The sequence below is a fragment of the Artibeus jamaicensis genome, unplaced genomic scaffold, assembly GCF_021234435.1.
Source record: "Artibeus jamaicensis isolate MK-2021 breed Jamaican fruit bat unplaced genomic scaffold, CSHL_Jam_final scaffold_1964, whole genome shotgun sequence".
In the NCBI taxonomy this organism is placed as follows: domain Eukaryota; kingdom Metazoa; phylum Chordata; class Mammalia; order Chiroptera; family Phyllostomidae; genus Artibeus; species Artibeus jamaicensis.
This window is the reverse complement of record NW_026522030.1, coordinates 63,343,626-63,371,464: the sequence shown is the minus strand read 5'-3', so window position 1 is coordinate 63,371,464 and position 27,839 is coordinate 63,343,626. Positions and strand designations below refer to the sequence as shown.

Below are 27,839 nucleotides of genomic sequence, written 5' to 3'. Positions count from 1 at the left end.
TGAGAGGATAGTATGAAAACGAGTTTTTAAAAGTTGCCAGAATCCAGATCCCTTAAAGTTGCTCTCTAAAACATCAGTTAGTGGATTCCCACTAATCTTGGGAGAGGTATTAAAAACAAAACAAACAAGCAAACAAAAAAACCCAAACAAACAAAAAAGTCATTAAATTTTCCAGCTGCCCTGTAAATCATCTGCTGTTGAGCGTTATTTGGGCTAAAATGAGTTAAGAACCTTGTCAAATACATATGATGAGATTTACTGCAAAAACATGTTGTCAGTGTTGGCCATTAACGTCTATATAGATAGATGGAATATTAACAAAGAGATTAAAATGAGAGAGCCTGTAAGAGGAATTAAAGAACAGAAGCTCACTGGGGGAAAAAAAAAGTACAAATTTAAAGTGATTTAGAGAGAATGTCTAAAGAAAATTCTCTCTAAAGCAGCTCCCTCATCACAAACCTGCTTTTGGCTCAAGTAGTCCATGCCCCGCGCCACGTCCGCAGCGAAGTGCAGCAGCTGCTGGGAGGAGAGAGTGGAGGCCGTGCTGTTGGCGATGGCGAAGGCGGGGTCGGTCTCCAGCACCCGGCTCTTGCGCAGGAAGTCCAGGAGGTTCCCGTGGGGGGCGTACTCGATGGCCAGGTACAGGTAGCCTGCGGGAAGAGGGAGAGGCGCCACCTAACTAGTAGGCCCAAAAGGCTTTGAAATTGCTGATGTGCTATGGTCCTGGGGAATGGCTTGTAAAACTCCATTTCATCTAAAAGTAACTTATCTATTTGCACCAACCTGGAGAACTCTACGGACAGCCGGGAGTTAAGTAACCCCCTCCTGTGGTACTTGAGGGGTGCCCTACTTGGACTCAAGGTTCCCCTCTCTCCCACTCCCCTTCCCTTTCCCACCAAATGTGGGCTAACGCGAAAAGCTTCCTGAATGCATTCGCCTGCTCCGTAATGCACAGAAAATCAAAGCATTTGCTTTCAGCCAGTCCACGTCATCTTACATTGTTGTTTATTCAGTACTGATTGAGGACCAACATGAGTCAGCCATGCTCTCTCTGCTTTTCTTCGGGTCATTTAAAAAATAAAAACAATAACAAAACAAACTGATTACATATCCATAGCTGAAGAACCCACACAGGTAACTTCTCTCCCCTGCCTTCCGCTCCGCCTTACAGCCCACGCTAAGTCACCACACCCAGACTGGGCCACCGGCAGCAGAGTCCAGGGTCGGTGACGCTCACAGAAACCGGAACACTCAGACTCTCAGGAACAAATAAAACAATAGTTTTTACACACAGTTTGATCCATTGTCTTATTTTTATTACAAATTGTTCTTTTTCCTTTTAATAAAAAGTAATCCTTTTTTGGATAAGACATTGATCTTTAGAGCCAGTGAGAGGTAGAATGGTTTTACTATCGTTTAAAGATAAATTCATTTATATACCATTTTGTAAATTTAAAATGTTAAGTGATTTTGAACTTAAAAGATATCCTAAGACACCGAAATCCTGGCCTAAACAACAACAAAACTCTTCTAGCACTGAATCCTACTGTGCTGTAAGTAGGTGCTTTGTCATTTACTTACTGAAACAGAAATTTTAAGAACCATCTGATCATATCTTTATGTGATGATTGAGCAAAATTTTAAAAGATATATATTTTTCTGTTGTTAGTTATTATTTTTTTTTAACTTTCATTTATTGCTGCCCCATGCTGATTTCTGTTTTCAGGAAAGGGCTCTGAAATAAATGTCATTGCTTCATTATTTAACGTAAGGGACATGATCTGACTTTCAGAATTACACCCTTATTAGATCACAAAATGATAAAGTGTTTGCCTCACCAGTATTTTTAGTTTAATAAATTGAGGAAAAGGAAATAGTCTCTTTTCTATTGTTGGTTTTGTGCTGTAAAGTCAATAAGAGGTTGTCAAGTTTGTAAATAATTACTTTGTGGAGCTTTTTTGTAGAAGAAAACTTTTCCATGAGAAATTAAGTTTAAGCAGAGATTTCAAAATACAAACCCAGGTTACACGCAGAGATAAATCTCTCAATAAATACTTCAATTAATAACATATTAAATACTCAATAGACATACTCAATAAATATTTGAATTAATAATACAAGTTGAACTTTAAGACTATGTACAACATAGGATAATTTTAATGTCTAATGTAATAATATGGGAAATTGGGCAAGTTAGAAATAATAAACCTCTATCAGATATAAGCATATTATTATTATTTTCTCTAAGTAGCATGGTAAATGCTTTCGTATTACAGTAGATTCTTGGCATTCGTGGATTTAACATTCAGGATATCAACTGCTTGAGTCTGGTAGGAAAATGAAAGGAGAGACAATTAAAAAGACCCAGTGCTCTTCCTGTCTACCTAGCAGTGGTGGCTGAGCAGACCTCTGGATTAGCAAGCACGGGCAACTTTGGGCAGTGATGGCTGAACCACATCAGAGGGCTAATGATCCAGCCGTAGATCCTACCTCCCAAACAATGCTGAACCTCAGCACGATCTATAAATGAGACTAGGTATTCAGATTCAAACTGTAACTTTAAAAAGTAGGTACTATTCTTAAGGTTATTATCTTTCCTGCTTCCAATATGGAATGTGCCTGTTTCAAATAAAAAAAAAAATCTGTCAGGAAAGATAGGAAAAGAGCATCTTACCACGATGTTCACATGCTCCCAAGAGATTGATGATGTTTGGGTGGTGTCCAAGTTTGCAGAGAACCTCTAGTTCTCCTGCAAAGTCCCTGTGGTCATCTTTGGAGGCATATTCTGGGAAGGAAGTCAAGAGTTATGATCCCTGTCTATTATGCTTCTTCAGAAACAACCAACTCTTCCTCCTCCCTGGGACTGTCAAGCACACTCAGCCACCATTAGGTCTGGAAAACTGCATAGCAATCAGAGATTTCTACACTAAGAAAGCACATTGTCCCTATTGACACTTTGGGCTAAGTACTTCTACGTTATGGGGGGCTGTCCTGGGCATAGTAGGGTGTTTAGCAGCATGTCTAACCTCTACTCACTAGATACCAACAGCCCAACCAAAAAATATACCCAAACAAATGCCCCTCACCAGGGGGCAAAACACCCCTGGTTAAGAACCATTGCTCTGAAATTCTCTGGTTGAAGCTCTCAAATACCCAGGGAAATCATTGGTAGTGATGGAGCTGCCTCCACTCTTCGACTCCAGCTCTGCCAGCTCAATCTACCATCCCAAGACAAATATGCTGAGGAATAGGACCAAATTGTATGTAAGTCTCACCAATCACACACATACACACCTCACTTCACTTGATGACTTTAACTTGCTTGCTTTTTCACAAACCAGTCTTGTGAAAAAACTCAACTCCCAGTGACATTTTTATAGAAGTTGCTTGGTAGTCAGGAAACCGACTTTATTTGTTTCTTTGTGTCCTGTCTTTCCACTGGCACTTTGATGGGAGGGAGAATCGTCAGGCACCAACCAGGCCAGAGGGAAGGCTCTTTGACTAATGCACAACCTGACCAGCTTTGAGTTGGTGACAGTGTGCTATTGTTGTTTTTCAGAAAATAACAGAGGGGTGCTAGTGTCCGTGTGCATCAAAATTATGGGCCTGGTTCACACTGGCTGAGGATACCTGTAAGATTAACCAGCAGGCAATCCTCTTCATACCACAGTGGCCCGGGGTCAATGCCTGTGAGCGTTTCAAAGTGACGTTCTTTATAATGAGGTTGCCCCTTACTTAAGGAACTGCCCTCATCTGGACATATCACTCCTCCTGCAGAAATTTTATGTCTGGGCGCAGTTAAGTGGCTGTACCTCCTCACATGAGCATGATGCAGACAGTCAGACTCAGGTTGGATCCCAGTACAAACTGATTTTACCAGGTTCTACACCCTCTCTCCTCTCACTGTCCTTACTGCTCCCCCAAACTCCTTGTGACTAAGGTAGCAAAACAAACAAGAGATTTCTGCCTGCTAAGCAAGGGGTGTGTGTGTGCATGCGAAAACATTACTATCTCTTAGCATGGCTAATATTTTACTTATTTTTTATTTGTTCTCTAACATGGTGTTTTCCAACAATGCAGGGAGCAGCAGTGATAGAATAAGATTTAGGGTTAATTCTCATCTGAGGCTCAGTACTGCCATCAAAAAGAAGCAAAACTAGTGGGTGACCTTAGGGAGCCTCATTCTGGAGCAGCCCAGCAGTCACATTCCAGGCTCCAAAACCCCTCCCGCTGTGGGATGCTGTGAGTGCAGCTTCACAGTCAAGTCCTCTACAAACTGCCATTTCACACAGGAGACGGTAGTATTGCCAGGGAACTACTCAGTTTGCTTTCTGAGAAGAAGTTTGTTATCCAGTCTTGTTAAATGGATAAGCACCAAGCAGTCTTAAGAGGAACACAATTGAAAAAGATTTAGTTCTTGTGATCTCAGATCAGTGGTTTTCAAACCTAAGTGTACAGAAGAGTCACTGAGAAAGCGTATGAGCACAGATGCTCATGGACCACCCCAGAATTCACAGGTAGTAGGACCGGGCATGGGAGAAGCCCAAGGAGATGCGTTTCTCACACTGTGTCCAGTGATGTCGACGCAGATAATCCATGAAGACAGTGGTTTGAAAAGGGTGGTCTCCATACCCTCATCATCAGTAGCACTTGGGAACTAATTCAAAATGCGGATTCTCTGGCCTTGCATCAGATTTACTGAATCAGAAACTGTGGGGCAGGGCCCAAGAGTCTGTTTTTAAACACGTCTTCAGGTGATTCTGGTGCCTGCTGAATTTTGAGAACCACTGCAGTAAGTTAGCAGTGTATGGCCGAGAATCTGTATTCTCAAGTCCCAAGGAATCAAGACACTGGGGTTGAAATAGCTCATGCCTTCATGTTTACATCCCGCCCCTATCACAGGCTGACCTCAAAGGAAATATCGCCTTCAGTTGCACGTAAAGTCTGTGTCTGACCTCCTGCCAATGTTTTGCTTAAAGAATGCAAGACCACAGAGGCAAGATTCAGCAGGAAGTCAAGTTTTCTCCCCACCCTGCTGAAGTGCTGACTCGATCTGGCCACACACTGACCTTTCATCCTTTTGATGGCAGCGTCCATCCGTAGCCCGTCCTTCTTGATACGCGCCTTGAGAACCTGGCCAAAATTACCCTCCCCAATCACATCTTGAAATTTGATGTCATTCCAGTCCAGCACTGGATAGATTGTAGGATCTGGGTTGTTTTTGGCCTTCCTGTTCAGGGCCAGAGTTCCTGAGTTGAACTGCACAGCTGGTTCTTCCCTCTACAAAAAGATGTTTTTTGTGTCAGGATTTGTTCATCATTCTAGGGAATTCAGTACCCCGTGGTTGTATCCGTACCAGGTGAAGAGAGAAATGGGTCTCATTCTAGAATGGAGGGGGAATGGGTGTCGTCCAACACACCCATTCTGATAAGCTGGCTGTCCACAGAGAAGCACGGGCACAGCTCCAGGCCCCAGTGGGGAGTGCGTGACAGCTGGTTAACAATGTCTACAGAGCAGGGACAGGGATGATGTACCCCTGACCTGGTCATGCCTGAGTTTCTACTCTGCTGTGGGATGAGCAAGTGTTCAGTCCCAATTTGAAAAGAACTTGAAGATTCTCTCTGTACAATCACAGGATGGGCTTCAGGGAGAGCTTTCCCTTGGTCTTTTCTTGGCTCTCACTCACCCCCTCCCACTTGTCTTAAAGCTCAGAATCTCTCAGGTCCACTCAGGGGCTGACTCTGGCCCCCGACGGATGCTCAGAGCAAATCCCAGCACAGTGTCTCCTTTGCTGTGAGTTCTGGTAGCTGCTGACTCCACTGTGACAAGCTCCAGCACTGCCGTCCCCCTTGCTGGCCCTTCCCCTACAGGCACAGCCTGTGTTGAGTCAGCTCTGGCACAAGGTCAGATAACAAAGCTCTCCTGTCCCCCACTGGGCAGAATCTCAGGGACACATGGACATCAAGATATACCTCATTTGGGACATGTAATTGTACTCAGAACTGATGACCTTGGGTACAAATTAGTTTCACAGAATCTCAAACCATAGACTAGACTCATGTTCCAGCCATGGAATACCAAAGAACTCCAATGGGACGCCTTTTGGCAAAGTATGATTTGTAGACCTTTGTTACTGGTCAAAATTCCTAGATGAAAGAAAGAGGCCATGCCAAGTGCTATGAACTGTGGCTGCACACCAAGGGGTATGCAGGAATGGGAAATACACATATGTATGCATAATTCTTACACATATGAGGAGCGGTAAAATTGAGGAAGATATTGGAAGAAAGGGGAACAGGAAATAGAAAATGTGGGGGGAACTTGTTTAGGGCAACACACCATTACCTATCACACTGAGGTCAGATTACCCTCATGTTGTTCCTTAGCAAAAATGTTGAGTTCTTCATATCAGAAGATTACTCTCTCTGGTGACTTATCACTAGGATAATCCTACATCTCATTTTGGCAGCACAACAGTCATATTCTAGACATGGTATCCTGCATAATTATTAAGAGCAACCTTTTCACTCTGAAAATTGCTCCATTTTGGACAGGAAATCTCAGTCATGTTATTATCTCCCATTTAATAATGGAAGCCGAAGAGAAGAGGAGACCTGCCTAAGGGAAATATTTACTTTACGAGTGAATTGTCTGGTACACATCTGGAAAGTGAAGGTCTGTGTGTGTGTGGACTTGCACTTATTAGCTAGGAGGAAAAGGAGACACTACCACGTTTTGGAAGGCTTGGGCCATTCTCCTTTGAACATTCGCCCTCTTCAGCTGCAACATGATCAGAAAGGCAAACAGCACCGTCAGGCAGGTCATTCCCGCTGAGCCCAGGATGGCTATGAGCAGCATCTTCCCGCCTCCCAGCTCTGCTGATGCTGTGCAGGGGAACACAGGGGAAGCAGCAAGGTTAGTGTAGACTGAGGGAGAGGCCAGGACCACTTGTGGGAGAGATCACAGTGGAATGAGAGCATGATGGCAGCCCTTGCCCTGACACCAAACTGCCACATGACCTAGGGCTGTTCGTTTAAAACTCAGTGGAGATGAGTCTGACTCATGGGGTTAAGATCCTCAAAAAGGGGGGCAAAAGTGCTTTTCAAATGGTAATATGCTAATCATTAGTTGTCATTTTTTAACTTTGACTTCCAAGTCGAAGCTGAAGCAGATGCGCATTATCAAGTAACGGTGGGAATGGCTAACTAGATGCATAACTTTGGGAAACTTCCCTGCCCAGTTTCCCTACTTAGAAAAGCTTCATGATGCTAAGAGCTTAGAGTCTATAATAAGATGTTTTGTTTTGTTTTGTTTTGTTTTTTTCCTTGTTTTAAAAAGTTGATGGAGAAACTCTGAGGATAACAATGGGAGGGAAAGGAAAGAAAGGAGAAAGAAAGGAGGGAGGGAGGGAAGAGAAAGTCTTAGGGTTCAAATCAAAATAAACTACTAAAGATTAAGGTCTAATCCTTCCACTTCTGTCCCTTATTTAAATGTGAATAAAACTCAATTCAGTGTATTTTTATGAAAAACAGCATGGAGAGCATAACCCCATCTTCTTACAAGGATCGTTTTGTGATCATGTATGTACCTTTCTATCTCTGTGCATGTTTGCATAAAGAGATATCTGGAATGGAATGGTGAGGGGCTGTTGTGTTATGCCTTGTTTAACTTTTGTTTGTATTGTAGGTATAGCTTGTATGCATTTTACCAAAACACAAGCAACTACAAAAATGATGTATTTGTTAAGGATGTGACCTCAAAAACTATGATTTTCTAAAGTTCATAGATTCATCATTCCTTGGAACTTTCAAAAATGTCCCAAAGAATCAGCACTGAAAACACAGTTTGTTTGATTTTATTCTTTAAGCCCTAGGTAACCCTGAAGAGAAGCAAGAAGTTATTAGTGCTATAAGATTTTCTGTAAAATAAACTCTAGTCCAAATAATAAATTTTCAGAAATCATCATTCCTTCTATCTCTATTCTCTCACATATGTCACAAATGCAGAGGACTGGGAGGTGCCATTTCAGGTAAATTTAAATGGAAAGGTGTTCTACGTGCCGCAGCATCTGCCCTGCCTCCAGCTGCCCACCTCTGTCCATTCGATTACACTCTACAGGCTTTATCAATCGCAAACGCTGGACAGAGTATGCTTGGCACAATGAGGGATCTCTATCTAAAAGAGCTTACTCTCCCTGGGATTGGGGCTAGTAGCAGATGTTCAGACGTAATAACCTGGATCCAAAAAAGTAGGAGAAAACTCAGAATAGCATAGTGTCACCCAAGCTAAAAGAGGAGTTCATTTTGAGAAAGAATGGAGTATGGTTCTTGTAGCTTCCTACTGGGTCACCACACAGGTATGTTTCCACTAAGCACGTTCCACCTTCTTCTTTCTCCCCAGGATCATATTCATATTCCTCAGAGCTTCGACCACAGGATGGCGGATGCTGATAGGCTAATTCAGCCTAAGGTTTAAACAATAGACAAAGGAGCAATGGGTATCCTTCCCAGGGGCATTTTCATTTTCAGGACCTATCTGAAATTGTGAAGCCTGTTAGGACAAATGAATTGTGTCCCATGACACAAGTATGGGATAAATATCTTAACAGGTGTGGCCTTCTTGAAAGTCTCCAGAAACAATTCCAGGTCCTGTCCACTCTACCAACCTTGGGACTTGGAGAGGGTGGTCAGTTCATGAGAAAAGGTTGGGTTGCTTGACCCTATGTTGTTCTCTGCAAAAATGTCCACCTGGTAAGCAGTTTGGGGCTCTAGGCCCTTGAGCTGATACCGGGTGATAGTGACATTTTTGATCTTCACATCAATGTGCTGGTCTTCATCCTTGCCCTGAACCTTGTAACGAATGATAATAGAAGAAATAGAATAGCCGTCCAAGATGGTCCAAGAGATCATGGCTGAAGAGTCTGTGATGTTGGAAATCTTGATGTTTTCGGGTTGAGGAGGGAGAACTAGAAATTTAAAAAAAAGCATAACAGTATTTCACTTAAGATATACTACCATCTCTTGGATTATTATGCTTTTGAAATATAATTAATGTCAACTCACAAACTGAGAATGACTAAGAGGTGTTTTCTTAGATGGCAATTCCAAACAATTGGTAGTGGATTGCATTCAGACTTGATGGTGTAACATGAGATAGGAAAATAACAACACATGTCAAACATATCTGTCATCCTTACACTAAATTAAGGCCTTAAAATTTCTGTTACTCCAGAAACCTGTATCATACTATTCTTGATTCAAGGGAGAATAGAAAGATTAAAAGAGCAGGCATTTATATAGGCCCTGCCACATAGTAACTCATTTTATCTTCATAAAATTCCTAGCATAAGTTTTGAGGCCCAGAGAGGTTATGTGACTTGGCGAAGGTCACACAGCTATCACGTAGAAGGAATAGAATTCAATTCCTGGCAATCTGATGCCCGAGTCTGTAATGTAGCCACTGTCCCATATGGCCCATCCTTTCCTGTAATGCATTTATGGAGCAGTAGAAAGTCGGTGTTAAGCATTTTGTAAACAAACTGCTATAAGGATTTGGGGAAAAGAGAGAGAATATGCCATTAGGGTCACAGGCAGGATGAGGGAGAGATAGCTTGAGGTTTTCCAGATAGGAAGCTGACAAGCACAGAATCATTCCTGCACCCCCACTGTAACTCTTTCAAACAAAGCACACAGGCCAGAGAAAACTTCAGAACTCTATAAAGCCTACAACTCTTTGAGTCAAGGAAAGAATGACTCCAAGGTCTTGCCCTTCATACTGACCGTACCTTTCATTTGTGACATTGCTTACAAGGTGCTTCCGTATGCAGGCTCCCCCTTGAGGTTCATAATCACACAGGCAGGTAGGTGCCCAATGCTGAGGTTTTAATTATCCCAACTTTAGGGGTGAGAAAACTGAGACTTCACAATATAAGGGACCTATACTGGCCCCAGGAAGCAAGTAGTAGACTCGGACCAAATTAGAACCTTCAAGAAATGTCCTGATGCATATTCTTTGTATTTTGTATCCTCAGAGATTTTTCTATATTCTAAATTTCCCCTTTCCATATCAAACGGCTTATGGTAACTGTGGCAATCTGAGAATCAGGAAGTGGATTTTGAGCTATCAAATCTGATTGTTATTTTTCATCTCTAACAGATGGCAACATTCAAAATCACAACTAATTAATTAGAAATATGTCTTAAGTGCCTTTGCATCCAGTACCAAGATTTTTGTATGCCTTTGCAAAAAATATAAAATAACCTTTCTTCCCACAAGGGATTACAGAGTATTGGGAACACTTCATATAAAAAAAACTCAGTTTCATAAACCAGTGGTATTCTAAGGCTGTCGTCAAAAGAAGAAGTGCCTGACACTGGCCAGAAGAAAAATGAATATAATTTTGGTACCAATTAAGAATCATAAATTTGCCCTGGCTGCTACAGCTCAGTGGATTGAATGCCAGCCTGAGAACCAAAGAGTCTCTGATTCAATTTCCAGTCAGGGCACATGCCTGGGTTGTTAGCCAGGTCCCCAGTAGGGGGCTCGCGAGAGGCAACCACACATTGATGTTTCTTTCCCTCTCTCCTTCCTTTCACCTCTCCAAAAGTAAATAAATAAAATCTTTTTAAAAATCATAAATTTGCATGTACCAGTTTATCTATTTGATGCCTGATAGTCTTGGTCTCGCTTAACAGACTCATTTAGATTCAGTGAGTCTGAGTCCAATAATCTACATTTTAGCAGATTTCCCAGATGAGTCTAAAGTGGATTCTAAAATTCTTTAGGACAAATACCATTTGATTTCATTTATATGTAAATCTAAAGAACAAAATAAATGAACAAACAAAACAGAAACAGAATCATAGATAGAATAAATGGATGGTTGCCAGATTGGGGGAGACGGTTTGGGGAGCTGGGTGAAAAAATTGAAGGGACTAAGAAATACAAATCAGTAGTTACATAATAATCACAAGGATGCAAAGTACAACATTGGAAATATAGTCAATAATATGTATATAACTATGTGTAGTGTCAGGTGGGTACTAGACTTATTAGGGGAATCACTTCATAAATTATATAAATGTCTAATGGCTATTCAATACTCCTGAACCTAATATGAAATAATATTTAATGTTGACCATAATTGAAAAATAGGAATAATATAAAATAAAACACTTCAGGAAATGATATTTAGATTGTAAACAATTCAGAACATTTGTGGGAGAAAATTCTCCAATAACCGAAGTTGCTCTGAAGCAGTTGGTTGCCCACCCAAAGAGACAGATGAGTAGCATCATTTAGCAAAAGTAAGTAAAACAGAAAACTGAAATGTTACTCAGAATCCAAACCCCATGAATTACTAGCTATATAGCTTTGGTCAAGTTACTTACCCTTCTCTGAGTCTCAGGTTCCCTATCTATTAAATGTGACAATTTCTATCCTAATTTCCTCATAAAGTCACTGTAAGTGTCAAATGAGCCATATACAGATGCAGGAACACATTACACACCTTTATTCCTTTACACAGGTTTGCTGCCATGTGCCAAATCTAATTCGTTTCACTCCTTACCCTTGGTCCACACAGAACTGCTGGGCTGGGTACCAAGGTAAACTTTAAACTAGAAGCATTACTTTGACTTCTGAACAACCTAGCATATTAACAAATATGTCAATTCAGACTGAAATGTTCTCATCCACATCCTCCTTGCCCTAATTTCCTGACCCTGTAGGACTGGATTATACCGCACCAATCTCAGCATTTCTACCACCACCACCAATATAATCCTCACCCCCCATCAAATTCCATGCAAGGCAAGTCCTTGGGATTACTCGCTAGTTTTTATTTAATTCTATAACTACGGTAATTATGGTGTGATTTGATAGTATATAATTCTTGTGAGTGCAAAATTTATAAAGAATAGTAAATGTACATCTAAGACAACTATGAAAAAGAAAATAATGACTCACCCTACAATAATCAAAATATTTAATAAATCTAAAGTAATTTAAACAGGTTGGAAATTATACAGTAACACACAGGTCAGTGGAGGAAAACAGAGGGCTTTGAAATGAATGCAAAAGCAATATGAGAACACAGCATAAGATACAGAAGGTATCACAAGTCTCTAGAGAGACTATTCAATATATGGCATTTCGGGCCATTGGCTTGCCCTATGTGAAGAAATAAGACTGACATTTTAAAAGATTAAAATACTTACACTATATGCCAAAATAACATGCCTATATCTTAAATACCTATACATGCAAAAGCCAAAAGACTACCACTACTAGAAAAACACAGAGAATATATTTGTGCTTTTGGGGTAGGAATAATTTCAAAACGCCAAAAGTACAAACCACAAAGGCAGATTTGATAGGTCTGATTACATGTAAACTGTACATAAGGTTAAAAAAAAACCCACCACAAACCAGTTGAAAATAAAGAGATGAGGAAAATATATTTGCAATATACATAACAAGATTACTATCTAAATTATATAAAGAATTTTAACAAATCAGTAAAAGAAGACAAGGAAGCCAAAGGGCAAAGAATATCAGCAAATACAATGTCCAGGAGAAGTAAGGCCTGCTTGAGCATGGTTGGTAGAGTAATAATATGGGTGTAATAATTATAGTTTTAATTTGAACATTTCACCTAAAATGTCCTATGGTGTGCTTGAGTGGGACATTGTTATGTCACAGTATTACATGCTTATGCTTTTGTAATAAAAAGGGATGCTATTTGTGCCAGACCCTATATGTCAAACAAGAGGAAATCTAAATAACATCAAAAAAATCCCTCAAAATAATGAAGAAGAGATGCTTACCCTTGTTAATTATTTAAAAAGTGAACATTGAAATTAATGGTGAGGCAAAGTTTTTTTTACTTTTGAGGTTAACAAAACTAAAAAGTTCTGACAATATCAAGCAATATCAAGATAGTTAAAGAACAGAGGTGGATATAGCGACAGGACGTGCTCACACACTCCTGGGACGCAGCACACACTGAAGAGACACTTTAGAGGGGTCTAGCCCATTGGTTCCTCCTCTGGACCTGCTCCCTAGAAAAGCTCTCACACCCATGCACAAGGGCACATGTATAAGAATGGTCACTGAAGTTTTGCTTGTGACAGCAAAAAAAAAGAAAATCCAAATGTCTAGCTGAAAAGAAAGGTATAAAAAAAAAGATGATATGACATAAACTATTATGCAAAAGTGAAAGAAGCATATGCCAGATCTAAGCAAATTAACAGATAAAAATAATGTTTATTCAAAAAAGCCAGATAAAGAATAATATGTATGCATATTTACACTTATATATGAGTACAGTGCATTAAAATGATACAAATGATAATAAACTCATAATTTTGGTTCTCTCTGGGGAGAGAATAAATTACAGTAGGAATGGTGGTCAAAGGGGATTTTGGTATATCTATCTTGTGTTACTATTTCCACAAATCAACAAAAAAAAGCTGAAAGAAAATATGACAAAATATTAGCAGTTGTTAATTCTGAGTTGTAGGAATGTATTTGTCATATTATTCTCTGCACTGCTCTGTAACTTTTAAATTTCACAGTATTTAAAGAAATGATGAAGAATCCCTAAACACTGACAAAACATCACTGATAGAAGAGAGTGGCTGGAGAAACACTGAGCTGGGTGTTAAACCCGTTCCTGCGGAAGTGGAGACCCAGATACAGAAGAGAGCCACAGACTCGGGTGGCAAGGGACCACACTCTTCCTGACTGAGGTAAGCGGATGGTTGCTAGTGTGGCTACATGGCTAACCTTTTCAAGGTCTCAACACGAATGGACACAGCTCTAAAGCTGTGAGTTAAACTAGAACTCTGCTTAATGAAAAAAAAAAAAACAACCCCGCCATTAATTACTACAAAGAAACCCAAGATGTTCCAAGTATTGAATAATTTTAAATGACCAATCTGAAATTAAGAAAAGCCTAATTTGCAGAATATTTTAAAAGTCGTGATATTACTCTCAAGTATATACTGTAGCTCCAAAAATTGTCTAAGACTCTTTTTCAAGCAATGTTATTTGGCTTTTAAGATTAAGAAAGACCCATCTATAATTAATCAATATCTGTGTACATATAGATACATGATAATCCTGAAAACTGCCATATAATAGATTAAATGAAACATATATAACCTTATTCTTGTTATTAATTTATTGAATAAATCACCTCATACGAAAGAAAGATAAATTTAGCACAGTCCTGCCAGAATTATTATGAACCCATTTACACAGAGCTTTCTTATATGTTGTGGGCACTGATTAGCCTCCATTCACCAGTAAACACCTTTTATGATTTCTAAGAAACAACCTGGAAGTGATGGTAGCCAAGTCCAAACAACAGTAGTCAAAAGTCATTCAGGAGAGACTGGGACAGCAAGAGTCACTTACTGTCACTAAGTGTCCAAGCAGTGAGGTCTTCACTCCACTCCCCCTGGGCCTTGGTATTGACTCTGGCTCGAACTACATACTGCTCCCTGGGGTGTAAATTGTTAAGTAGCACTGATGTCAAGTTGCCTGGCACTTTAACATTCTGCTGATCACTTTTCATTTGCACGGATCTCCTCTCAACTTCAACATAAAAGTCATCTTCTGAGCTTGGGAATATTGGTTGCCAGGTCAAATTTAGAGTGGTCTGACTTTTTGGTAGAAGACTGAGACCTCTCGGAGGAGGGAGACCTGGGGGAAATCAGGAAGATCATTATTTGTATACAGGGTTAATGAAGGTAACAAGCAGCCCCAAAGTGCGGCTCCACAGAATAACCTTGGCTCCTAGTGTGATACATGATTTCACAAGCTATTGAATAAACATAAGCTAGCAGCCACTTGCAACCCAAATAGTAAACCCTGAAAATTATTCTAGTATGTAGTTTGGGTAATTGTAATACAGGAACACAACCCCTTTGGAGGATAATTTGGGAATAGTTTTCAAGAGCCCCCAAAATTTTGCATAATTTGGCCCTGTAATCTGACTGCTGATGATTTACCTAAGGAAATAATCCAAAGGAAGAGGAAACCTATGTGCATGGAGGTGTTCATTATAACACTATTTATGATAGCTAAATATTGGAAGAAACCTAAATGCTCAAAGTAGGAAAATGCTTTAATAGATTATGAAATAGCCATGCAATGGATTAAAATAGATAATTGGGAAAAGTATGAAAACCCAATAAAAATATTTATAATACATGAGAAAAAAACTTTCATTGCAACTTGGTAAAAGTAATGTCTACAATTGGTAAAAGGAAGGAAACTGATAAAAGTGAAAACAATGAATTTGCCAAGTTTATGGGTTTGTAGGTGAGTGTTTGTGTTACCGTTTTGGGCAACACGTTTTAAAGCAATTTTGAGATTACTTCCCCTACACAGGGGAAATTTCCGACATGGCAACAGTAGGGGCAGCAGGCCCAGTCCCAGCCCTGCTCTGATCACAGGAGGGTACGGCTACCAGCGCTGCCACAGAATGGAAATAATGAGGGCCTTGAAATCAGAGAGCACGCCACTTTAGCCTCGTGACCTTGGGAAAATTCACAACTTCTCCAAGTTCACATGTAACACAAAACGAAAATACCCATCTTCCAGATTCAGGAGTAATGAATGAGGTAATGGATATGAAAATACATTTAGAATGTGTTGGATATTCTATTATCATGACCTCCCTCCCTCCCTCTCTCTCTCTTCTTCCCTTCCTTCCTAAAATATTTTACCTTGTGTCAGTAGACAGAAGAGAAATTTGTGCGTTTTCAGTAAATTATAGTAAATTGATTTTTAAGTTCCAGATATAAAGCATTTTCAAAACATAGACTAGAGCTCTGGCTGGGTGACTCAGTTGGTTGGAGAATCATCCCATACACCAAGGACTATGGGTTCAGTGACCAGTTGGGGCATATACCTTGGTTGTGGATTCAGTCCCCAGTTAGGGGACATATCGAAGGCAACTGATAGATGTTTCTCTCTCACATCTCTCTCTATTAATAAGCATAGCCTCAGGCGAGTATTAACAAGAAAAAAAGATAGAATAGAGATCCTCTAACCCATGCATTCTCAGTGGGGACATTATTGCCCCTAGACTAGTAAAAATTGGTTCTTAGGGTGTGAAAAAATTTTTAGGTATTACAGTGGTTTATGAAGGACCACAATATACTATAAACAGATGCGCAGTATTAAAATTCATGGCAGGAGAGACATTGGGAGAAAACAGCCATTTCTCCTAAGGACAAAAATACCTAAAATCTCCTGGGGGTGGGGGGTGATCCTTTAAAAATGAAAATAGAAAGATTGAGAAACATTGCTCCAATTGTTGGTTGGAACTGAGAGGAAGGGTCTGTCTCCAACCAGGGGGACACTGATACTCCAGCCCTGGCTGCTATTAGACTAGGGAGGACCTACAAGCAGGTTCTGCCATAAAAGGACTAAAAACTAGAAATGCTTGTCAGGTATAGAATTTCTTTATCAGGCATAAAGAAATGGTGCCTTTGGACTCCCAGGTAGAAACAATAATTGGAGAAATAAAAAATATTAAATCTGAGTATCTAGTGTGGTGATGCATCAAATACATCACCATGGGCAAGTTATTAATCACTCTGAGATGCTAAACATTTTCTATTCTATAGATTTTCAATCTACACAATAAGGAAGATGCTAATTCTTATCCTTTAAAGTAATATGAATTGAATCTATGTAAACTTGAAACCACAAAGCACTGGCCAGGATAGTAACAGACAACTGTGCACAGTAAACACTGGAAGAGAGAACTTAACAAGAGATCATTCCAATGTCTCGGAGAACATCTGGGTAGCAGATCGCTGGAGCCCCAGTTAGCAAGCACCAAGGAAACTTCACAAATTTAAGGGCTCTTCAGTGAACCCAACAGAAGACCACTAGATAGTGACTAACGTTGGTTAACCAAGAAATACTGCTACATAAATTACTTAGATTGTGTCGACCCAGGACCACCATCATTTGCAAACTTTTTGGAAATGCAAATTCTTGAGCTCCACTCCCTATCCCAAGCCTATGGAATCAAAGCTCCGGAGTGGGGCTCAGAAATGTTTCAACAAGCTCTCCAGGCGATTCAGATGCACACAGATGTTTGAGAACCAGCGATTTAGAAACGTGGAGGTATATACAACAAGAAACAGCTTAAGGAGATGAGAGTGGCCCCTATAGGAAGCAGGACCAGGAGGTGGAGGAGAGGAGCAGGGGGCTGCTGTTGCTTAGATAAAAGCCTTTGATTTTATTTGATGGTTTAACTATGTGCATGAATTTCTTTGAAAAATTAAAAATTATTTAAAAAAACAAATGAACTGGGATTTCTGAAGCATATACGTGGCAAGAACCTGGCCTGGGCCCTTAAGATGGAAACAGGAAACTGTTGGTAAAACTTAGCAGCCAAGGGGTCAGCACAGTGGCTAAGTAAATCCCAACTCCTAAGGGAGGTCCCTGCCTTCCTGAAGGCTCATCTGCTTCCTTCTCTGTCCTCCTGGACTGCTGCAGACCCCTCCCCCAGGGAGATAGACCATTGCCCAGCCCAAATAAAGGATCCGTTTGGCTCCAAGTTGCTACCCTTCCTGTCACTTTCCCACCCATTCAAAAGCGAACTCCTTCCACCTCCATCCCCACCCACCCACTCACCCACCACCACCCTTCCTGGTCTTCCTTCCTCTTTCCCTTTCCTCCCCCTCCCACCCAGCTTGTGAATAAATGCTGTTTGCTTCAACTGACCGATAGAAGCCGTTGTGAACCGTCTCACGGGTCCAGGATGCCCTTCCCCACCCTCTCCACGCCGGACCAGCTGCACGCAGAGCTCGTATTCTGTTCGAGGTTCCAAATAGTTGAGTGTAACAATCTCATTTGTCACTGAGAAGAGGGAAAGTCCAGGAAACTTAGGTTGGCACTCTTTTACAAATTCTCTAAACTGGAATGTTGTTATTGTGATGTGAACTAATGTTAGGTTTTTAAAAATACAATGTCTTAGTGAAACAGAGAGGCGATTCCACTGTCAGGGACTCACCATTCCTAATTTAAGGAAAATAAGGCTGCTTAAAGGAAATTAAAGGACAGGTTACGCTGTGTACACGGACTATTCCTGTGCTGATTACTCAATCATGTCTGCTCTAGTCTTTTCATTTGTAGAATAAATCACACAAACGTTCAACTCTCTGGAATACCGATCTGATTTAGGGGGGTGGGGAATCTCCATTTAGAACAACATAAAATTTAATTTCTACTGTTTTCAAGTACATATAGCGATTGCAAGCAAGCTCTCGAGAGGAGAAAGCTCTGAGGGTTTGCTTACAACGAAAGAATAACACATTTGTACTGGTTCTGTCACTACAAGGGAAGGGATCTGCAGTACTTGAGGAGAGAGCCCATTAACGAATGGTACATGCTGCTTTTCTCCTTGGCTATGGGCTTCAGCCAGCCTCTTTCTCCACGGATCCTGCGAAGGTAGATTTTTGCCTCACCGTATGATAAATACGGTGACTAAAAAAACAAGTGGGCTGTTTCAGAGTCCCTAAAAGACCGTTTTGTGGATGTCTACTTGTAAAAAGAGGCTATGAATGATTACCAACATATTTATTTAAAAGCTGCTTTTGAATAAGACCGAGTCATCGATGTTGGAAGCAGCAATCCCATCAGCCTTATGTTGCTGGGATTTTTAATTTCAGCTGAGTCTACAATAGCATGTGAAGAGCTCAGTAATAATACTGAGCTAATAACACTTGCTGATCTGGGCATGGTGACTTTATTCAACATACCCAGAGCAGCAAGTGTTATTACACCCCAAACCCTCCTTTTCTTTTCCTATTCTATAACTCCCTTAAGTATGTCTACACAGTGGGCGGACAGCCTTTTCCAGACGCTAACAAGCATGGGGACAGTAAAGCACTGGCGGAGGGATATGGGTTGCCTACAAACATGATATCACAGGTTTTGCTACCGATGGCACAATTCACACAGCACTGTTGAGATAATGCTCAGTTTTCCTTTTTAAAATGATGATTTTACATCATCATGCAATAAATAGAACTTTAATTTGGGTTTCAAAATAAATTTTACAAATGTATCAAACTGTTTTCATGAAACTTTGACATTTTATTACATTTTGTGGAACTATTGTTTTCTCTCGGGAAGTGGAGGCAGAAGCATGCATTCTGCCCACACTCCACCCGCCCCCACCCCCACTCCAGGCCAGTCTGCCACAACTTTTCAGGCCTTCGTTCCTCTCAAAATCTTGTGGGTTAGGAGCCTGCAGGACAGGGCGAGTGAAATGTGCAAAAGAACAAACAACTCAATACAGCGGCAACAATTATCCCTCAAATTTGAGCAGATTGGGTCTCTTTGTTTTTCCAGTAGCCCCTGGAATTTCCTGTTATCATATTTATGGCACAAACACACATCTTTAACCAATCAAAGTACGGTAACTGAAAATGGGACCAAAGAGCCAGAGAATCCTGAAAAAGAACTATTGGTGTACAGGGTCGGGCCTTAATTGATATACAAATAACACCTTCTTGAGTGTGGTTGGTAAGGTAATAATATGGGTGTAATAATTTATAATTTTAATTTGAACATTTCACCTAAAATTTCATATGATGTAATTAAGTATGATATTGTTATGTTACAGAATTACATGCTTATGATTTCATAATAAAAATAGGGGCATTATTTGTGCCAAACCCCTGTAGACAGTAACTCCTGAAGCAGTCTGTTCTGTGTTCCATAGCATACCCCCACCTTCAGAAACTGGCCTCAGAACTCAGAGGGTCCTACCACACTCTATCTTTAATACTCTGAAATGAAATCCTCTGCTACAGGCACCAGCACAAAATAGAGGACTGAGGCAAAGAGAAGGAGTTCTATATCTGGGGGGAAAATTCTTTTCCTGCTGCCACATCCCCAGCTACAGCCTTTTCTGTCCACACCTTACCTTGGATGTGCCGCCAAGCCTCATAATGATTAACAGGTTTGTAGAGAAGCTTCTTTGATTTGATTGGTCCATCCCCAAAGTAAGGCTCAGAGCTGATGTTGATGACAGCAAAGTTATGTCCAGTTTGAATCACATTTGGGGCATTCAGGGGCTTCGGGAGAACTAAACAAAATTTCAGCAATTGGATTAGTTCCTAGATTTAGGGTTTTCCATTATTGTTAGGTGCCTTTATATTCCAACAACACCCTCTTAGAGCTCTCAGCTCAGATTCAGTGTTATCACCTGCTCAGTGATCTACCCACTCAGCTCTTGCCTCTCCAACCTATGTCCACAGTCAAAGTGCTTTCTTAAAATATGAGCACTCCTGTGTTCAGGGCCTTTCAATAGATTTCCATTACATTTAGAATAAAATATAAAATTTGTATCCTGACCTGCCAAGCCTTTCACAAGTGAGTCCCTGCCTCCCCTCCAGCCTCCTTTTCCTCACCCAATACCCTCCAGTCCCACTGAACAACCTTCAACTCATCCAACTAACAATGCACCAGACTCCCGTTTGCCTCATATTTTTGTAGATGTTGTTCTACAACAGGAAGGAGATGCTTCACCTCCCACTATTCTCTAATTAACTCTTACCTTCACGCAACTCTCACTGCCAATGTGACTTCTTCACAAGGGCTATCCTAGAACCTCCCTTAGACTTTTATAGAACTTATACTTCTGCTTCACTGTAATTATCAGAATTTATTATTCTTTTGTGATTTAGTATGATTATTTGATATTTGTCTTCCACTAGACCATGTATTTATTCTCTTTCTCTTTTTGGGGGGTGGCGGTGAGGGGGCTGAAAACAACACAAAATTATCTTACAGTCCTGGAAGTCAGAAGTCAGACATGGGTCTCACTGGGATAATACCAAGGGATTAGAGGGGCTGTGTTTCTTTCTGGAGGCTCTAAGGCAGAATCTGTTTCTATGTTCTTTCTGGTTTCTAGGAACTATCTGCATTCCTTCATTCATGGCCTCTTCCTTCACATTCAAAGACAACGAGCTATATTTTTCTGACCCTTCTTCCATTGTAACATATCTTTCTGACTAGAGCCAAGGAAGGTTCTTTGCTTTTAAGAACTCGTGTGATTGGAGTGGATCCCACTGGATAACCAAGGGTAATCTCCCCATCTCAAAGTATGTTCTCAGTGGGGAAAATAGCACCCATCGAGGAGGTGAAAATTGGTTTTTCGGAGAATAAAAAAATGGTTATCTATTATAATGGTTTGTGGCCTTCCAAAGAGCCATAGTACATAAACAGATGTACAGTCTATCTGTGATGTTAACATTTTATGGTGACAGAAATGGAGTTTTGGAGTAAAATTTCTAAGAGGGCTCCTAAATGGATAATGATGAAGAATTTGTAAAACACTGCAGTAGACTCTAAACTCCATTAGGGCAAAGACCATGTAGGTTTGTTCACCAGGTGCTGAATAATTGTTTGCCAACTGAATTTCCAGTTAGCTGAAGTTCTATTAGCCTGCCCTTCTGAGAAATGCATAATTGTTCTTTTCTTTTGTCCACAAAAATGTGTATTTTATAGTATAGACCATTTCAGATTGCAGGGCACATTATAATGTTCAATAACTTTACCTCTCTGTCTTAATGTTTTAACTCACCATCCATAAAAATGACTGTCAACTCTATGCTGAATAGCATCTTCTCAGGGAAGCTTGACTACCTCATTTAGAATTGGCCACCCCACCAGCCCTGCCTAGCACTCTGTACCCTCATTTCTGCTTTATTCCTCTCCACGGCCCTTAGCATCTTAGCAAACCAGTCATTTACTTATTTATTTGTTTACTGTTTATATCTGTTCATGGAAATGAAACTCCATGATGGAAGAGCTTTTTTTTTCCTTCCTTGTATCGTGCATTGCTATATTCCTAAGCCTAGAACATAACAGTCCTTTAGTAAGGTCTATTGATTGACTCAACAAAGACTGAGGAGTAAGCTGCCTAAGGTCAGGATAATAAATCCAGTAAGAAGCCAAATCAAGCAGTGTGCCCTGACTGGAGCCCAACTGTGCCAGTGTTAAGACAGATAAGTCTGGATACACATTTTCTTAGACCAGTTTCTGAAGAGAGCACTCTGAAAAAAGGGAGTAAACTCACTCATTAAGCCATGCTTTCCTTGTATGATCATATAGGACCAACTGTTAAGTTTAAATCATCAAAATGCATATTTTGTTATAGTCCTTGGTGTCAGTCTCTTATAAAAGAGATAATCTGATAAAGGTAAAAAGATTGTCCCAAAAGTTTCCCCTTAGTAATTTATCATTTTGTTTTTCTCTTTTAATCATTCTTATAGATATACACGTGTATTTAGCTTGAGGGATCTTACCTATATACACTCCAATATAACCACTAACCAGAATGAGATAGAGGACATTTCCAGCCCCACTCACTCCAAAAACACTAAGCACCATATATCCCTTCCCAGGCAATAGAGAACTACTCTCCTGACTTTTGTTGCTATAGATTAGTCTTGCCTGTTCTTTAACTTTATATAAATGGAGTCATAAAGCATGTACTTTCTTTTGTTCATTATTATGTACCAGGAATAGATTCTTTTTAAGTTTCTGTTTTGTTTTCAACTGTATGATGTTATGGCTGAATTGTATTCTCCTCTGAATTTAAATGTTGAGGTCTTAACCCCCAGTACCTCAGTTGTAACTGCATTTAGAGATTGGGTCTTTAGGGAAGTAACTAAGTTAAAATGGGGTCATGAGAGCAGTTCCCTAATCCAACAGGACTCTTGTCCTCATAAGATGATTAAATTAGGATATATACATGTTCAAAGGGAAGGCCATGTGAAGATGGAAGGAGAAGACCCACAACAAGGCTAAGAGCGGTGTTAGAAGACACCAACTTTGTCAACACCTTCATCTTGGACTTCCAAGCTTCAGAACCATCAATTTCTGTTGTTTAAGGCACCAGTCTGCCATATTCTGTTACAGCAGCCCTAACAAGTAGTACATATAAAGGTACCACAGGGTATTTATCCCTTCTATTGTTGATGGACATTGGGGTTCATTTCAGTTTGGAGCTATTATGAATAAAACTGTTCTGAATATTCTTGAAGATGTCCATTTTGAACATATAAACACAATTTTTTGTGAGCATATACCTTGGAGTAAAATTGCTAGGTGATAGGGTATGGGTATGATTAGCTTTAGTATATATTTCCAATTTCCCAAAGTCATTGTACAAATTTGTACTCTGGTAATAAAGCCTAGTATCTATTTTTTTAATACTATGGTTAAAGACACTGATTAATTTATCTATTGGCTATTTTCACTTCATGAATGTCAATCAATATGACAAGTAAGAGGCATCAGTGACTTAGGGCTATAGATGCACCTATGCACTGACATCATTTGCTGTGTCTTTCATTAAAAATATAAAAAGTAAGGTTCTTCTGAATCTTATCAACATGGTTTGGTCTTTTGAATCATTATTACTTATTTTTCATGGATAACAAATATTCCCAAAGCTTTAAAAAGAATATAATTTGCTTTGTCTATATGTTGTTTCCTAGAAATTATTTTGATAATATGAATATTCTGAATAAAACAGATCTGGGATTTTTCCAGTAATCCAAAGAATACTGAGGATTCTGAGATGATTCACATGGATTTCCAGGGCATAGAATCCAAATCTACCAAGCTCTATTTATATTATTATTGTGATTGAACTTAAAAATAAGATTAAATTCTAGGTATTTATATTAATTTAATTTATAGAAATGACCTCTGATTCTCCCAAAGATTCCTAACCAAGTAATAAAGTGGGTCAAATAGAAATCAACCTTGGTCATTTTGCTTCTTTATCTGTAATTCAAGAAACTCAGAAAGCAAAATGATGTAGGATTTGGAGTCAGGAGATCCAGATCCACAATTAAGATTTGTTGCTTACCAGATATACTACTTTAAACAATTTAACCAAAACTTCTGAACCTGTTTCCTGACTAGTAAAGTGGGGACGACAATATCTATTGCATAAATTTCTTATAAAGATTAAATAAGATGAAGTTTGTGAGGTAGTTAGCTCACTGCCTTTCCAAGAGCATGTACCAATGTTCTTGTTTCAGGTGCCTTTGTTTAAATAGATTCATAAGTAACTACCAAATTAAAAATTCCTGGTTGTATCTATGTGTATCAGCCAAGCTAACTTGGATTCATCTTCACTTTATTTCTTCTCTTCAAGCTGCAAATTTATATATACCCACATAGATTAATTTGAATCTTGAAAAACAAATTTGTAGCAGGATAAATACAATACTGAATATGTGAAAAAAAATTTATGTTAGTTATATAGGATAGCCTGGGCATCCTAAGTGAATAATCCTAAAAAATTTTCCAAGTTATTCTCTACAATAATGAATAGAAAGTCACAACAATGATGAAACATTTTATGAAATATAAATATGACCAGACATTTTGTATGAGGTGCAATTGTAAAAAGTGTTTTATATACCTAATAAATCTTCACAATAACCCCGAGAGGTAGATAACTAAGCTTCATTTACAAATAAAGAAAGGCTCAGACAGGTTAAATTCATGTGCCTAGGGCCACACACGTTACCAGCTATGAGGGACAAAAATCAAACCCAGGGCTATGTAACTCCAGAGGTCACCTACTTAATCCTTCCTTTACATCGCCATGCACATAAAAAAATTTTAAAAGCTTAGTATCTTGGAAAATATCCAAAAGACATTTTAGTGGTCAGGTAACGTTTTTATCTAGAAGCAGCACCCAGCAATGCATAAACTAGGCTCATGAAAGATACAAGCTCTTCCTCTGGAAAAATTGAGCTTACCTTTAACTGAAATGTTGAAAGGCTTTTCCACCATCCCAGCCACGGTGTTCACACTGCAGACCCAAACTCCTGAGTCAGGGGGGAGGATCCGGTGGATGGTGAAGGTGGCCACTGAGAGATGACCTGTGTCATTAAAGTCTTTTGGCTGGAAAGGTCAAAAACAAAAAAATAAAAGCTTCTAGGGAGGTGTAAACACAAAAGTTCATAACACTGACCCCATCTAATTGTTTCATAAGAAGTTTTCTAGGAGAGATTAAGAAGTTCAATGCAATGCTTGTATAATCATTGGCTTATTTCCAAAGCTATTGTAGTAGCCCTGAAAGTTTATATTGGGCTGACGCCCTCACAGATCCTGTGTTGTATTTGTGTATTTGAAATTATCGGGTAAATAGTTACGAGCAAGCAGTTTAATTCCTTTTAAACTGCTTCTGGCAACATTTGCTCCTTTCTGGTCTAACACAGAGATGGCTGGGTGAGAGGATGAAATGGCTTCCTAGAGTGTCCAAGGGGCTGCCAAGTGTGGTGTTATGGGAAAAGCCAGGGCTCTGAAGACACACAGACCTGAGTTCACACACCAGTTCTACCACTTGTGACCAATTCCTTAGTTACTAAACTTCACCAGGCAGCTTGCACTTCTACAAAAAGGGGAAAGGTAATGTTAAGTAAGAAGATGGATACAGAATGGGTGGCTCTGACTAGATGGTAGCCGTTGCTTCCATTAACTTTTGGAAACACCACCAAGATTTTGGAAGCTATCAATTGGCTTCTACTACCTAATGGGCTATTTGTGTGGAATCAGAAATGTCTGACATGGAGAGACATTGGTAAAGGCAAGTTTTACATACATACATATCCTGCCCCCAACAGGTCACTTGTATCTGCCTTCCTGCCAAGTTGATTTCCAGTCATCTTTAAGAGACATATAACTGTTTCAAAATTTTTAGATAAGAAAATACACTAACTTCCTGAAAATCGTTTGTGAAACAGAGAAACTTGGAATAGTGTGAGAGAGAAAAGGGAAATGCATTGGAAACTAGCTGAGTCATTTCCAACAAAGAAGAAGAGCTGTCACAGTGCCTTAACCAGTGGTGAGCGCCAGCAATGAGGGCAAAATGAAGGGGTAGGGAGACCCAAGAAATGCATGCATTCAGACCTATGGGATTTGGTGGATCGTAGTTTTTAAACTGCAGACGTGGGAATAGGTCTATCTAGAATCAAGCTAGCAACATCCTAGTCAAGGAGGATGCAAGCTCTGAGTGGAATCTGGCCTTAGGCACAGTAATTACTACACTGAAAGTTTCTAGTGGTATCAGGAGGGCAGATTAAGAATAAGTCTTACATAAAGCACTGTCCCATCTGGCTTCACCAGGGTCATTTCTTCATTAGCAGGTAGTGGCCAGCCAGATGCTTTGCAGACGGGGTTAAATTTACCACTGTTTACTTCTATGTCATCTGGCAAATCCTCTATCTTTGGGGTCATCCGCGGCATGCCTGAATGAAGAAAACAGCACTGTGAAATCTAATCTTTAACACAGCAGTAATAGTAATAATAAAACTAGCTACCATTTAGCAGATCATGCCTGGGGAAAAGGTTTCCAAATATGATCTTGCTGTATCATCACATAAGAAACTTGTGAGGTAGGTCCCATTGTGATCTCCATTTTATAGATGATGAGAGGCAGGCTCAGAGCCCTGATTCAAGCTCAGATCTTTATGAATCCAGAGTCCACACTGTTTAGCATAACACTGTGCTACATGATCATCAAGGCCACATCTCCCTGCCCTTACTTATCAGCCTCTGTCTTGTTATTTAAAAGAATTTTCACAAGAACAAAAGGAAAAACAAAGCTAGTTCTTCCACTCAGTGAACAACACTGTGATATTGCTGATCAACAAAATGATTGTTGGTTTTGATATATGATAAATGCCTCATTGATTGGGAAGTCTGCAAATGATTAATAATAGTCAGATTTATATCCAAGAAGTAAAGTGGCATATAAATCCCCCCAATTAATTTATAGTCAACAGCCAAATCAAAAATGTTGCTTCTAATATTGAAAGAAAAAAATACCTGTGTTGGCAACAAAGATATCAGGATATATAACTATTTTATTCTAAACTATAGCATCTTAGAGAACCTTGGACCACTGTAACAAAATGTGAGACATGGTTGAAAACAGTCCAACACATTCTTTTCTAGGAGATGGAGGTGCCCCAAAAACGTGCTGCTTCATATCAGTGGTGAGAACAAGGTGGGGTCACGGGAAACACATCAATAGTGATGGTTTATATTGATATCCTATTTCTCAGGCCTAGAATGAAACAGATAAAGTGTGTGGAGCAGGGGAGAAAAGGATCTATGACTACAAAGGTATGTCCTTGATGTATCTGCAAACTTGGAGAGATTGTGATTATAAGGTTGACCAGCCCTGGTCAGTGTGGCTCACTTGGATGGAGCAATGACCCATAAACTAAAAGGTCATGTGTTTGATTTCCGGTCAGGACACATGCCTGGGTTGTGGAATTCATCCCCCACCTTGGGTCATATACAAGAGGCAACCGATCAACATTTCTCTCTCACATCCATGTTTCTCTTCCTCTATTTCTCTCTCTTCTTCTCTCTCTAAAATCAACAAGCACGTCCTTGGGTGATGATAAAAAAATTATCAAATTTTTCAGCTTAAGTAGTTATTCATGTAGAAATTTTAAAAAGTGCTTGGTGCTCTTAAGCAATTTCTTTCCTTCACTGTCCCCTTGCATTTTCTGCAGCTGGATGGAGGTGGAGATGATGTGCAGGTGGAGCACGGAGTGGTGTTAATTAGGGAACGGGGACTGCTCTCTGGAAGTTCAGGTGCTGCATCTAGGTCTGAGATTTCTCACATCTTTTGCAACATCAGCCTTAGAACAGAAAGGAAGGAGTAAAATGCAAAAGGCAAATCCTAAAGCTTGTTAGTTGTCCATTTTCAATTCAGTCCTCTGGTAATCCCAAAGCATTTCCTTCCCTTCCTAGAC

The 27,839-nt window shown here is 39.9% G+C and overlaps 1 protein-coding gene across 3 annotated transcripts in view; it reads right to left on the bottom strand.

Moving 5' to 3' along the window:
• Positions 1 to 27,839, bottom strand: part of TEK (TEK receptor tyrosine kinase) — a 107,915-nt gene that overhangs the window by 10,960 nt on the left and 69,116 nt on the right. Inside the window, exons 8-17 of one of the 3 annotated variants that reach the window (XM_053656330.1) lie at positions 26,167 to 26,318; positions 24,828 to 24,972; positions 19,964 to 20,125; positions 17,755 to 17,889; positions 14,422 to 14,709; positions 8,666 to 8,965; positions 6,733 to 6,884; positions 5,070 to 5,280; positions 2,675 to 2,785; positions 460 to 650 (exon numbers count right to left, since the gene is read on the bottom strand). In XM_053656330.1, coding sequence (XP_053512305.1) covers positions 460 to 650; positions 2,675 to 2,785; positions 5,070 to 5,280; positions 6,733 to 6,884; positions 8,666 to 8,965; positions 14,422 to 14,709; positions 17,755 to 17,889; positions 19,964 to 20,125; positions 24,828 to 24,972; positions 26,167 to 26,318 — 1,847 coding nt within the window. Of the gene's footprint in view, positions 1 to 459; positions 651 to 2,674; positions 2,786 to 5,069; positions 5,281 to 6,729; positions 6,885 to 8,665; positions 8,966 to 14,421; positions 14,710 to 17,754; positions 17,890 to 19,963; positions 20,126 to 24,827; positions 24,973 to 26,166; positions 26,319 to 27,839 lie in introns of all 3 variants that reach the window. The other 2 variants (XM_053656329.1, XM_053656331.1) reach the window with 2 other exon arrangements.